The sequence below is a fragment of the Miniopterus schreibersii genome (assembly GCF_964146895.1).
Source record: "Miniopterus schreibersii genome assembly, chromosome: 18".
NCBI lineage: Eukaryota > Metazoa > Chordata > Mammalia > Chiroptera > Miniopteridae > Miniopterus > Miniopterus schreibersii.
The window spans coordinates 22,996,254-23,011,235 of NC_138121.1; the positions used below are offsets into that span (position 1 = coordinate 22,996,254).

A 14,982-nucleotide genomic window follows, 5' to 3' on the forward strand; every position below is an offset into this window, starting at 1 on the left:
CCTTTTCAATGGTTACCATTACCCCCCAATTCTTATCAAAAGATGTGGATATCATGGTGATATGCTGAGATCGAATTCAATTGTGAAAAGACTTCTTAATATTGCGCTGGGGCTGGGGTTATCTTATGACCCACGTCTTCATGAAAGTATGCACCCAGGCTTGAGGCATCACATTTCCTGACTCCCGTATGACTCTGTGAGTAGATGGCAGAGTTATCCCAGCCACTGCTGCCCTACTGCAGCTGACCCCAAAAGGACACTGCTCCAAAGAGGGAGTGCTGGCACCACCACCCTCTGATTCCCACTTTTCCAGGCCCATTTCCTGGTTTGTTTCCTAACATGATGGTCTCAGTCACTGGTTTTAACAAGTGCATTTTACCAAAAGCGATTTGGAGGGTGCAGGGAAATGGCATTTCTTTGCAGGATCTTTGGAACCACAGGGTTTGAGTGATTTTCAACAGACATTCCATTCCTAAAAACACTTTTTCAGTTACAGGATCCTGGATCTCAGAGTGAGAAGGACTTCAAGAGTCATTGAGTCAGCCCAGCCAGCGTGGCCTATGATCCAGGCGATCGTGGTTGAATTCCCGGTCAGGGCACATGCCCAGGTTGCAGGCTCAATCCCCAGTGGAGGTTGTGAGGAGGCAGCTGACCAATGACTCTCTCATCATTGATGTTTCTATCTCTCTCTCCCTCTCCCTTCCTCTCTCTGAAATCAATAAAGACATATTTTTTTTAAAAGTTTTTTTTAAAATGCCTTCCCATTATGACCTCATGTGGGCCTCTGATACTAGCATTCGCTCTGCTCCATCATCCCCATGACAGCCCTTTCAGGAATTCACCTCAGCCCTCAACCTTCTTGGAGCTTCCCCTTCCACACCCCAGAGCGTTTCACTCTGTGGTTTCCAACCTGAGCCCTGTGCAGGGGCATCAAGAACCCCCGAGAAGGGCCAAGGGGACTAAGTATCCTGACTCCACCCTCCCACCACCCCTCCTGACAGTCCAAGCAGTTCATTTCCTTGATACGAAAAGATGATGCACAGACCGTCTCTCCATTCTTTCCCTCTCACCTCAAGCAGATCTCTATCGCAAGGGCCCAGAGGGTGTAGAAGCCAGATAGCAAACAGGATATTGCATTACAGACCCTGCTGCTCAGATATCTGATCCTGACTCGGATAGCGGGGCTGCGCTAGGGAGATGGCTCCCTGTCTTCCCCAGCAGCCAAGTCCACCACACTGACTCCGGCCCTTGAAGCTTCCTTCACTCAACCTGAGTCCTGCGGTTTCTGCTTCCTGAGCTGCTGGGCTGTTCGGATGCAGAAGAAGACACAGGAACTTTGGGTTTGAAAGACTTGGGGTCAAGTTTCAACTGTGCCCCTAACCAGGGGTGAGGTCTTGGACAAGTTGCACAGTCTCTGCAGCCTTGTTTTCTGCCTTGGAATTTGGGAAAGCCACTGGTGTGTCCCCATAGGCCACATGAGAATTACGTGAGACATCCACCCAGGGCATCAGCATAGTACCTGCCACAGGGGAGCCCTCGATCACTGCTGCAGAGGGCACACACAGCTTTCATCCCACTCTCAGTGGTCTGTGAGCCACTCTCCTGGCCTAAAGGAGACTCAGAAGCAAAATTCTGCTCATGGGGGTGTCTTGATTTCACCAGGAGCAACTGGCATTTCTTTTGTAACCCAGCTGTGCATTCCTTTTAACCAGAGCCATGGAGTACAGCCCTCCCACTGCCAAAGTTCAGAGCCAAGTCAGCTGGCACAGGACCTGTGAGCACACAGTGATCATCACCCTGGGGACCCCAGAGGGGTACTCTAGGAGCCCACTCCATCGTCAGACCCAGGCTCAGCTAAAACTGGGAGTAACATGAAAATAATTCTTTACACCTATTCCAAGTATGTATTATGTGCCAGGAACAGGCCAAGTGTTTCATGTGGGTTATCTGATTGCTCTTCCTACAACCCGCCAGCAGGCCAGCACCGCAGCACCTGTGAGACCTCAGGATGGGGCAGACAGCTGCGTTTGGGTCCCGGAGGGAGGCGTCTGCTGACTGAATCATCTGAGCTCTTCCCACATCTGCCCGTTCATTCAGCAAATATCTGCAGTGAGCGTGGCGCCCTGGGTCCTGTGTGCACCTGCTTTCTTTAGGGAGCGACGAGGGCGTGGTGGGGGCGCTGCTGGAGGGACAGCCGTGGCCGTGTGGCACACTCAGATCCTGGAGGTCAGCCCAGCTGAGGGCATACAAGTCCCAAGAGAGCCGTGAGGGATCTCACTGGGTTATAAGGTCATATGGCTAAAATGGGTTTCCGCCATGCTTGATTTTGAACAAAGTCCTTTCCCAAGAAATTTCAGACTGTCAATATGCTAATATGCCTGGAAAATCTGTAGGAGCAGGGAAAGAACTTCGGGCGTGGCCCAAACTCAGTATGACACTGCCCTTTGCTTACGATGCTCCTCTAGAAACCTGTCCCAAACTCTGGAGTGTGGCGGCTGGAGCACTCCAAGGTTGGGGGCACTGGGGCTCCCCACAGGAGTGTGGTGGTGACGAGCATGCTGGGGTCATTTTCTGACCCGGGACCCACTCTTCTCTACAAGGCCATACAGTCTACACCCCACTTATCCCCTCTTGAAGCTCCTCACCCTCCCTTACCCCCCCATCACCTTCCTCTTCACCCTCTTCTCTTACAGCCACTTTTCTTCTCTTGCATAAAAATAAGGACCTTTTTGTTTCCACAACTTTTAGTGCTCTCAGTCAACAGTGCAAAAACCTCTTGGATGGGATGGGACAGGAGTTCTCAACCCTGGCTGCACATTAGAATCATGGAGGGAATTTTAAAACTAAAGATATGCTGGCCCCACCCCATGCTCATTAATTCAGAATCTCCTGGAAGTGCCACCAAGCAGATGGGTTTTGAAAAGCTCCCTAGGGAGTCTCTGTGCTGCTGGGGCTGAGAACCAGTGGTCTAGGGGACATCCCCATTCCCCCTCCCTCCCCACATCTCTGGCAGCTCATGCATTGCGAGCTTCTGCTCCCTTTGAAGCATTGGGAAGATTTGCCTCGACTGTCTTTCCGTCTGCTCTGCCTGAGAGAAACTTACCTTCCTGATGAGATGGCAAATGTCTGAATTCCACTGGCCACGCTTCTCTAGAGGTAAGCTAATATATTCAGCATCTCCTCAAACTTGGGACCTCTGGAAATCAGCCAATGCCTCCATAGAAATTCATAAACCAGATGAAGTCTACAGCCAAGGTGCTCCTCAGTGGCAGAGATGGACACCCCATCTCTGACGGTCCCACAAACAAGGAAGGAAGCTTACTGGGGACCATCCTGTTCCCCCACCACTTGACAAAGCAGCTAAGTAGTAGCAGAGAACAGACTGCCATGGACATGGCCAGGGCTGTCTGCACCCAGAGAGCCTAAGAGCTGCGTGAAACTATGATGCCTTTTCTAATAACAGTGTTCGGGCTTTTCACGTCTCTGTTGAGAGACATGAGTTCTGCAACAGGAAGCACAAAGGTGTTTGGAACACAGACTCCAGTAGGTACGTCACTCTGAATTGGGACTTAGAGCCCCACACCTGAGGGCATCCCTGTGCCATCTCTTAGAGACTCTGCACCTCCTAGAAGTCTCCCGCAGCCTCTTAGGAATCGGCACCTGTGCGATGACGTCACAGTGCAGTGAGACTGGAGGGCCCAGAAAATCCCTAACCTGCAGCCCAGGGCTCCCTGACACCATGGAATAAATGTCCCTTCTCAAGAGACCAGGCAGCATCACTGAACTGTGACTCTTGTCCGAGGGCTTTGCAAGGTGCATCAGTGAGCATATGTGCCCCCCTCAGGTGGAAGATGAGTGACAGCCCTTGCTGGAGATCACGTGAGCTCACTTGCTTTTGATAAACCTATAAAGAAGGGGGACATAACTACCCTTCAATGTCCCAAAAAGATACTGATTCCTGGGATCAGATGTCACCCCAAGATCCCAACTTTTGCCCCAAAGGCAACAAGAGAGGAGATAACACTCCCCAGTCCCTAGGGTCTGCAAATACACAGCTGCCTAGGGAACCTCTCCCTCCTCCTCCCCAGTGATGAGCCAAGTCAGCTCCAGGAACAGAGATGCCCAGGAAATCAAAGATTTCACCATCAGACAGAGGGCAGGAGAAGTGTGGATAGTACATGGGCATTACCAGGTGCTGAAAATATAAGAAAGTAAAATATTTTGGGGATCAGAAGAATAAAATGCAATCTTACCTAGACAGCAAAGGCATCCCTAATTTGGGAAAGAAAGTACAGGATGCCCAATCAAACTCCAAATTTCAGATAAACAGCAACTTTTAAATTTTCTTTTTTAGTATAAGTATATCCCAAATGTTGCATGGGACATACTTATGCTAAAAAGTAATTTGTCGTCTGAAGAGTTTAACTGAGCAGCCTGTATTTTTATGTACTCAATTTGGCAATCTTAGGCAGGTCCCCTAGTGTCTGAACAGGAGCAGCTCACCTGATGGATTCTGCAATACGGGTGCTCTCCTTTCGCCGGTCACTGGACAACCGACCGATTAGGTAGGAGTAATCCAGGCCACTGCAGAACACGCTGCCCACAGCGCTGAGGAGTAGCAGTTTGCTGTCGTCCGTGGCCGCATTGCAGAGAGCTCGTCGAACCTCCTTCATGATCTGTGGACAGAGATAAATTTGTGGAGATGTTAAATGTTCATCTGGAAGCCAGGGGCAGAGGGGAGTAAATCTGCTCTGTCTGTGCAGGGAGCCTCCCCTGAAGATAAGCCACGTCCAGACCTAGAATGTGGAGTAACTATGTAGCAAGGAACTGATGTATGTGGCCAGTGAGGATCTGAGACCTGCCAACAGCCACTAGGCGAGCCTGGGCTATAAGGGTTACTAAGGAAATTGAGAGAAGAAAACGCATTAGAGAGCTATTCAAGATACTAAAGTTAACAGGCCTTCAGGATGGTGTGGGGATGGGGTATGATCAAGAGGGAGTGACGTGTGACTCCTGCACGCGGGGTGTGCCCCATGGATGGAGGTGTGCTGTCTCTGAGCACTGGAGACAACCAGGAGCTGAGCAAGGGCTTGCGGTCCTGTCCTAATGGGAAAGTGGAAGGGCTTTGAATAACCAAGACTTTGGCCAATCTATTCTGCTGACTCTTTCCTTAAGGGGCATTTTCATTATTCTCCTGACTCTTTATTTTATTCCAGACAGGGGAAATATTACAACATACCTGCTGGCCTCAGAATCTAGTTAACAAACCCAGTGACATATGAATTTCTGCCATGAGGCCAATGTCAACTAGAAAAAGAAGTTCAATTATGACCCTGAAGGTGGCGCCCTCCCAGTTCCTCCATGAAAGAGCAAGAGGGAGTCTGCTGGTGGCCATTAAATCCCCTCTGTTTCATCTTAACAATGACAGGAACACCCACTGAATACCTCCTATGTGCCAGGTACTTTGTGAACCTCTTTGCAGACATTATTTCTAATCTCACAAGTAAGATACTTCTATAAATGAGGGAGCTCAGGGAGGCAAAGTAACTTCCTAAGGTAACAGAATTGGTGAGGTGGTGGAGGCAGGATTCAAACAATAGGTCGGCTAGACTCCAAAATCTGTATTCCTCCACCAACACCACCTCTTCATTTCAATAGGATCTTTCTTTTGGGACTACTTTACCCAGTTAGCCGGTTTATCCATATAGTCGATCCACACTGGTTGTTGAGACAGCCAAAAACACCAGATCAATGTTTCTTTCCATTTTTCTACTATACTGTTACCAACCAACACCAATTATAAATAAACCTCTAATTAACCAAGCCCACATCTCAGGAAGTAAGAACCTATACACCTTAAATCAGTCGGAGGCCACACATTTTCCATGATGAGTAACAGTTAACACACAAAGCTGCTCCAAAGAGACAGAATGAACTGGGAGACTTCACACTTACTCAATTAATCGAAGGAAAATGCTCTGTCTTTTAAAGCATGCTTTTAAAAAGCAGTGAAGTAGAAAAAAATCCAAGAATTGGTCTCAGGTGGATGTTTTATGATGCGCTTAAAAATAACAAGGTTTCCAGGTGTACAAACATGTAAAGAGCAGCCTTCACGGTAAACCACAGGCTCTGGACTTCTCTGAAGCCTAAACAGAGGTCTACACAGCAGAGAACCCCAAGGTGGCTCCTGAATGTGGAGGAGAGAGAAAGCCCAGAACACCAAGCTTAGACGAGGGGCAACATGCAGCCACGAGCCCCATGAACTGCACAGGCTTTAGCCACATCCCTTCTCCTACACTTGGCATCATTCCTGATGGTTACACCCACAATCCCATAAAACAGCCGTAGTCTATGTAAATCATAATGATGGCATGTGATTACAAGTTCAAGGAGACAGCACCTCCCACCCCATCGCACTTCCTGGGCCTCCCAAGTATACTGGAGACACTGGGCAATGCCAGGCTATCCTACCAACCCCAGTCTGGGTGGGCAGTCACCCCTTGACCCTTGACTGTGTCCCCCCAAACACACTCCTGTGTTAACCCTGCATGTCTTCATTGCTACTATGGAAATCAGAGGGCAGGATACTGCAGGGACAGGAAAAGGGAGGCCAAGGGGAGGTTGGAATTAACCGTATTCAGGGGGCCAGATAGAGGGCCAAGTGCAAGAAATAAAATGGGGGACAAACATGACAACAGTCCTGACCTCCTGAAGCTAAGCTGTGTGAGCCTGGGCCTGCTAAGTTCTCTAAGTCTGTTTTCTCACCTGTGAAGATATGGATCATAATAATCCTACATCAGAAGCGTACTGGTGGGATAAAATGGGATAAATAGCAAATACAAGGCCCGAAGAGTCGCTGCGAGCTGGCACTGCTGTCACTTTTGCCCTTTACCACTCTGCCACCCTGCCCTAGGTCAGCTGAGTTGGACAAAACTGCTTGGATGATTGTCTCCCACATTTGCACAAGAATCTCTCCAAAAAAATCTCTTCTTCGCTCCTCCTAAGAACCCCGTATTTTGAATGGTGTTGTCTCCCCAACTGCATTAAATAGTCAGTTTCCCTGTTGTAGTCACCTAAGGCATCAGCGTGATTAGCATTAAAAAAGTAATGTAGAAAAAATAAATTGGACTTCATCGAAATTTTGAAACTTGTATGTCCAAGGACACTATCTAGAGAGTAAAAAGACAACCCACAGAATGGGTGGGAGTACTTTCAAATCATATACCTCATAAGGGTATAGTATCCAGAATATAGTATAAAGAACAGTAAAAACTCAGTAATAAAAAATGCACCCCAATTTTAAAAATAGGCAAAGGATTGGAATAGACATTTCTCCAAAGAAGGCAGATAGACAAATGGCCAATAAGAGCATGAAAAGATGCCCAATATCATTAGCCATCAAGAAAATGCAAATCAAAACCACCTCACACCCGCTAACATGATTACAATAAAAAAGATATAATAACAAGTGTTAGCAAGGATGCAGAGAAATTATAACCCTCACACACTGCTCGTGCAAATGTAAAATGGTCAGTACCTGTGGAAAATAGTTTGGCAGTTTCTCTAAAAGTTAAATGTAGAGTTACCTTATCCCCTAGCAACTCCACAATTAGGAGTATACCCAAGAAAACTAAAAACATAATGTTCATGCAAAAACTTGTACACAAATGTTCACAGCAATATTATTCATAATGTCAAAGTGGAACCAGCCCAAATCTCCATCAGCTGAAGAACTAATTCACAAAATGGACCCTATCCATGCAATAAAAAGGAACGAAGCACTGACACACGCTGCAACACAGATAAACCCTGAAAAGATTATGCTGAGTGAAAGAAGCCAGTCACAGAGAGCCACATAGTGTAGGGTTCCATTTACATGAGATGCCCAGAAGAGACAAATCTATAGAGACAGAAAGCAGATTAGTGGTTTCCATGGGTTGGGATCAGGGAGAGTGGGAATGACTGCTAATGGGTACAGGGTTTCCATTTGGGGTGATGGAAATGTTCTGCAATTAGTGGTGATGGTTCCACAACTTTGTAAATACAGTACAAAATCACTGAATGGTACATTTTGAAAGGGTGAAATTCATGGTATGTGAATTATATCTCCAAAAAAAATGTAAGCGGGCTGAGTGAATGTAGTTCCATCTGCAGCAATGAAACTGCTTATTATAATGCGGCCTAGCTGGACAAGCCCGAGCTGCGACGTTTGGATTCTGGGGCCTCCCCCGACTGAGTCCTGACCAGCTGACTGAACCTCTGTTTACCAGGGCCTGCATCTGTACAGATATAATAAGTGTTACTGACATCGTTACCTGGTCATAGAGCTCAAACGGACAGTGCATGTAAAGTGCTCAGTACTGTGCCCCGCAGTCTCGCTGTTCTCCTCGGCCCCGAAGGAACAGAGAAGCCAGCGCCCAGGCTGATGAATGAGAGGCCCTCCCAACCTGCCCCCTCCGCTCCGCCCCTCACCTCGGGGGTCAGCGCGTTGTTGTCTGAGGTCTGGCTGGACAGCAGGATGTGTGTGAACCCCTCTTCCTTCCGCACGACAATGTCCCGGAACCGACAGTTGCTTTCATTCTGGCGGACGCTGTACCTGAGCCTCTTGTCAAAGACATAATCCTTCTCTGCTTCCAGCTTCCTCTTCACCGGGCTGTGCATGTTCAATCCACCGTTGGTCAGAGCAGAGCCTTCCAAAATCAGATAAACCATGTGAGAAACCAAGACGGAACAATCGTGCAAGGGTAAGATCAGAGAGCATTCAGATGTTCACTGGATGTCGCTGGGACCCCGTGCACCCTCTCTTCTGGGTGGGGAAGGGCCTGAGTTACTATATCTCCAAACTCAGAAGAGGACAGGGAGGGCTCTCTGAGAAGGACCCCCTGTGATCCTTGATTCCCCTGTCCCACACATCCGCCCGTGAGTACACAGATTTTGTCCAGACGCCTTCAGCAAAAGGGAACCACTGCTTTAAAAGCTTACGGCCACAAGACAAAACAAAAACTCTGCAGCTTTATAATCACCAAAGACTGGAAGCAGCCAACATGCCCTTTACTAGGTGCATGGATAAACAAACTATGGTCCATTCATACAATGGAATATTATTCAGCAATAAAACATTATTAGTTATCAAACCACAAAAATACATGAACACATCTTAAATGCAAACCACTAAGTGAAATAAGCTAGTCTGAAAAGGCTACACAATGCATGATTCCAGTTATATAACATTCCAGAAAAGACAAAAGTATAGAAACAGTAAAAAGGTCAGTGGCTGCCAGGAGTTCAGATGGAGTAAGAGAAGGGTGGGAAGGTGAAGCACGGGAGATTTTTTTAGGGCAGTGAAACTATTCTGTATGACACTATGACGGTGAATACAAGACATTATGCATTTGTTGAATCCCAAAGAATTTTACAGCACAGTGTACCTTAAAGTATGCAAATTTTAAAAAATGAAGAAGCTGGGAGATTCCCAGGATGGAATGCAGAATGTGATAAAAGAACTGGGTTACAAAGTATGAAACAACCTCACTGAAGGGGGAGGGGGAAAGTGCTGACCTAAGGAACCTCAGGAATGGGTGGAGTCTGTAAAACTACAGGCAAAATCGCCTGTACAGAAGCACTGCACTCTAGCTGATAAGGTTGATTGCCATGGAGGTAGGCAGGAGTTAAAGATTTTGATACCGCAATACACGTGTGCTGGAACTGAACGGTTATGAAGACAGCGGGTGGTAGGAAAGGTTTCTCACTGTTGGAGACTTTACAGATAAGCAAGGGGAGGAGGCTAGAATGATCCATGTGATGATGGATTCGAGTTGAAGACATCAATGTGAGCTCATGTTTAGTTTAATACAGTTGCAGATGATTACACACAGAAATCTTTATAGATAAGTGCACATACACATGTATTCCCTTGCTCTGTCAGCTGAGAGGGTCCAGAATCAATGACATGCCAACAGCAGCAAGCACACCTAGGGCCCAGATCTCGGTTTCTGATACCGTTCTGAATCAAAGGAGCCAGGGCTCCCTGGAGAAATGGCTGATTCCAAGACTGGAGTAGGAAACATATCAGATAGGCTTGTAGTGGCTGAAAGGAAGGAAGCACTAAAAAAATTTTAATTACCTTACAACGATGAGGGTATGCTAAAAGGACACAGGAGCCAAGTGAATGAGCTCCTAACGGCCAAGGATGGAACAATTTGGGCAAGAAAATAAAGTAGTATTGCCTTATAACTGAGAGTATAAAATCAAGATCCATGAGTCCATACTAATATAAATTAATGATGGAATAAATGAATAAATGGAAGAGAGGAGACAATTCTCCCATGCACAAGAATTCCAAATAGTTTATGTAGACACTCTGCCTTCAAGGAGGAGGGGCTTAAGGCCCCACTGTTTAAGTGTGGGCTGCACACAGTGACTCCTTCTAAGCAGCACAATATGGAAAGTTGGGGGGAGCGGAGTGACAGTGGAGAACCATGATGGAGAAGTCAAGCTCCCTCAGCCAGGTGATCAGGGTCAACACCCACAGTGATACGTCAAGGTGGTGCACCCTTGATTATGATGCGAGGAGGATGGCACTTCACCTCTATGGTCTTCCTCTCGATAACTTACATCACGAGATCCACGTCCAACAAACCCAGAGTGAGGGACATTCTACAGAATACTTCATCAGTACATTTCAAAGCTGTGAAGGTCATCAAAAACCAGTGAAGTCTGAGCACCTGTCACAGCCCAGAGGGACCCAAGGAGACGAGAGGATGAAAGGTAAGTGGGATCCCGGATAGGATTTGGGACAGACATTAGATAGAGACGAAGGAAACCTGACTGATGCATGGACTTTAGTTAATAACAATTCATCAATACTGGCCCATCAACTGTAACAAATGTACCACACGAATGCAGGGTATTAATAATAGCAGAAGCTGAATGTGGGCATATAGGAACTCTCTGTCTTATCTTTCAAATTTCTCTGTAAATCTGAAATGGTTTAAAAAGTGAAGTTTGTTTTAAAGAATACATTTCAATATTAAGTTAATAATAATAGATTTTTAAAAACCACAATACACTTCTTAGGCGATTCTGACATGCAGGCAAGTTTGAGAACCTGGCCCAGTGGTTCTTAAACCTGAAAGTGCATCAGGATCACCTGAAGAACTCTGAAAACCCAGCCTGCTGGGCCCATGCATGGTGCTGCCACCATTCCCGAGATTAGGCTTTGAGAAGCAGGGTCCAGACAACCCAGGTATTCTCCACCACCAGGCAGCTCCCTGCCCCCAGAGTGCCAAGGTGTGAGAAGTCTCCCTCAAGCCCTATGCTTGCATGCTGATGAAGGTCTGAAAATCTTGTTGAGTTCAGCATTTCTGCTGGGGGTAGGGGGATGGAGCCAGATGTCAAAGCCAGCCTCACTAGGCTGCAGTGATGTGGCAGGAAGGGTACAAGAACACGCAGAGGATTTACTACGTGCTAAGCATAGTCGGAACCTTTCATTTCGTTTTTGGCAGGGAAGGGAAAGAAGTCACGATGGAGACTGAAATGCTGCATCCCAACCAGAAGCTGGTCCCCTGAGGCCAAACCGGGCCCCTCTCAGAAAAATTACTGTGTGGGCAGAGTGGACTCGTCCTGGTTACTAATCCTCAGAGAGCAGGATCGAATGAAATAACATATTTAAAGGACCCATGATATAAGAAGCAAGGAATAAATGGTAGTCCTTGTTTTCTAATCATTACAGCCCAGCTCAACATAAAAGTATTTCAATAATATTTTCTGCATGAATCCTGTTTCCAACAACATTGTAAGCATTTTGAGGACAGAGCCACTGTCACACGCAACATGGCCCAGCATAATACCTGTGCGCCAGAAGTCCACAGAAAGTGTTCCCTGGCTTCTGGAGCCGTGAGTCCACCTCTGAGTGGACTCAGATCCTTAATTAACATTGGGGGTCCTGGAAGTTCAAGAACCAAGCCACAGGCAGCAACCAGGAAATGCTTCACTGGACCCCCCCTCCAGAATGCCAGGTCCCCACCCCGGTGAGCGCCCAGCCTCGAAGGGGCACAGAGGCAGCAATGCCTGTGTCATCCCAGCTTCCCTGAAGCCGCCTCATCCTGCACTCTTCCATTACTCGAAGCAACTGGGCTTTGTCAAACACCACAATGCCGCTAAAATGATTCAATGAACTCTGGAAAGCAAACGGGAGCACTTAATTAACAGGGTTGTGTAAAGGGAGCTGTTTCTTGAGGGTTAACCTCAAAACCTTCAGCTCCTCGGAAGGGCTTCCTAATTGGAGCTGGGCACGGTTTCCACAGCAGCCCAGGCAAATCCACACGGCGGTCCTGCTGGCAGGAGTTAGCGCATTACAGCAGCTGCTCTTGGTGGACACGCGCTCTCGCCTGGGGAGAAGTCAGAAGCTCAGGGCTCTGATACATCAGTGCTTTCCAGGATTGGGAAAGGTTTGAATAAAATCCTCCTGGCCTCCATTCACTTAAAATCTATTTATTACCTCCTATGGGCTGGCTCTCATACTAGATGATGGATATCCAGAAAATTTTGGAAAAATAAGGTCCCTGCCCTCACGGAGCTTGCTTGGTGAAGGGTGATGAAAAATAAATAAGTAAATTAATACCTAAAATAATTATAGATGGGAAAACAACAGGGTAATGTGGTAAAGAATGGGTGGGGTGTCTCTGTGAATTCAAAGCTTTTTTTCTCTATCAGGACACTGAGCTCAAGTCTCCAGTGGTAACTTGGAAGTTGCACCATCTTTGGCCAAGGAAGGGAGGAGAGACTCCTTAGGGCGTGAATTCACACCACCTACACTATATCCTGTTTCCGACTGTAAGTGGATAAAATGGACCCTGTGTTTTAGGAGACTCAGAGGGAAGTCACCCCCCAGAGCCCAACAGACTAACTTCACACGGAGCTGCCCTCAAGGCCTCTCCCCTTCTGGAGCATGGTACCTTCTGAAAGACTGCAGCAAGCTGGCAGGAAAGACGCCATGGGAAACAGAACATTCCAGAAGCATGGAAGTTGAGGGCTTTGCTGCCAGACAGTATAAAAACTCCAGCCCTGCATTTGCTAACTGTGACCCATTCCATATTCATTTCTCAATGTGTTGATCACAATTCTAAACCTTTGTATTAGTTATATGCATGAAAACATTGGTTTTCTGAAATCAGGTTGATCCCACACCTAGATGACTTTGTACTTACATCACACCTGGCCCTCCTGCCTCACAACAGCGAAGTGAGATCTCACCTCTCAAAGGTGCCGGGGAAGAGAACACGGTGTGAGTGCTACGAAGTTTCCTTCCCTTGCAAAGAAAATAGTAACACCTTTGGCAGTTTGAGCCATCACAACACAGAAGGGAGAAGCTGGGATCCCAGAGTCATTCTCTCTCCTGGAAGGTTCTCGCTCTCCTGCCCCTCACACTTCTCACTAAAGCTGTGCTGTTATCTGGCTAGGAATTCTTCCAGAGCAGCTCATCCCTCTTCTCGTGGGTATGTGTACATGCTTCTGTTTTGGGGGGTGTGTGTGTGTTTTCAGCCTTTACAGTACAAGTAATCATTCTGCAGGATAATTATCTTGCAAACTCTGACATACCTTTTCTCACATGCCTGACTCACCCCGACCCTCAGAGAGATTCTTAAAGGCAGGGGCTATGTTAGTCATTCCTATATCTTCAGAAACAGTGCAGCCCAGCACACTGAAAGGGCTCAATTGTTGCTGAATGAATGAGCAGATAAACAAAGAAGTGCTGGATGTATAATGGACCTATAGAGGTTCCTACCTCCTGACCAAAAGAGGGAACATGAGAGAGAAGCTGGAAAGCAAGATAAGGAAATCTCAATGAATCTGCTACTAGACCCATAAAAAGACCAAGAGTCAGGCATTTCCCTTCCTGTCCACGCTCCTCAGCACTCCAGTCCTTATCAGCACCTTAGGTACCAGCACCTTAGATAGACAGAAGTGGGGGCTGGGACCACCCTGAGGGCAATTCGCACTGGAGCCCCTTCAGCTGCAAACTGGGGCAGAGGGTTAGGTGGAGGGTAGGCTTAAAAAAGCAGAAGAAAAGTCACTGGTCCCACAGTTGGGTAAAACCATCACTTTGTTGACGACGGTTAGAGTTTTCGAGCTGCAGTTTTTAGAAGAGAGAGTGAGAGTTCTTGAGCATCAGAACAGTTTCCCATTCTGTGGTTGACTCACCAAAGCGTGGCGGACCGTTCTGGGAGGGGAAGTGTGAGGGTGCAAAGTTTACATGTCAAGACCCTTTTCTGTCTCAGCACATCAGACTCAGCAGCTAGGACAGCAGCTTCTTTCAACAGGAGCCAGCTGAGTGCTCAGAATCTCTAGTGGGAGAAGGGGACTGAAGTTGAAAAAAACCCCAATCACTCCACCCACTCGTGCCACGAGAGTTCAAAGTGCCTAACCTGCACCTGAACTCGGTATTTCATAGCCGCTCATTGCCCCAGACCTTCACTGTCACCATAGACACCCTGATCTCGGGGCTGAATTCAACAGCAAAGCTCAAATTTGCAGGTAGGTTTTTAAAATCTTACTTAGCCACACTAGCCACCATTTAGCATGTTATAATTATGCCTCCTGAGAAAATTCACACACTATGAACTTCAAGGAAGTTTAGGTTCCAGGATCACTTAGGATTGCTGAGAGTGACGATCGTACATCTTATGATATTTACTGTCAGATGTCTTAACAGCAGAGCAAAGCATGAATATAAAATGCAAAATAACCTGATTAAAAGGACCTTTTCCCACAGGTTAAATTATGTTTTCTGTGTTAAAACCCTCCAAGGCCATGCTGACCCTCAAAGCACCCTGAGGCCAGACTCCTGGGACTCACAGAAAGATCCCCTGGGGTCTTCAAAGTATACAACGACCCAGTTGAAAATCCATTTTCTCATCTCTTCTTGCCACAACTCTGCTCACAAACTCTACCTTCTGGCCTCATCCTGTTTTCCAACCTGAA

General features: G+C 47.1%; 1 protein-coding gene across 1 annotated transcript in view; it reads right to left on the minus strand.

Annotated features, from left to right (window-relative positions):
• The window catches only part of CDYL2 (chromodomain Y like 2), a 128,680-nt gene that overhangs the window by 15,742 nt on the left and 97,956 nt on the right, over positions 1 to 14,982 (minus strand). Inside the window, exons 3-4 of the mRNA XM_081117610.1 lie at positions 8,473 to 8,690; positions 4,504 to 4,676 (exon numbers count right to left, since the gene is read on the minus strand). Of these exons, the coding sequence (XP_080973736.1) occupies positions 4,504 to 4,676; positions 8,473 to 8,690 (391 nt within the window). The remainder of the gene's footprint in view (positions 1 to 4,503; positions 4,677 to 8,472; positions 8,691 to 14,982) is intronic.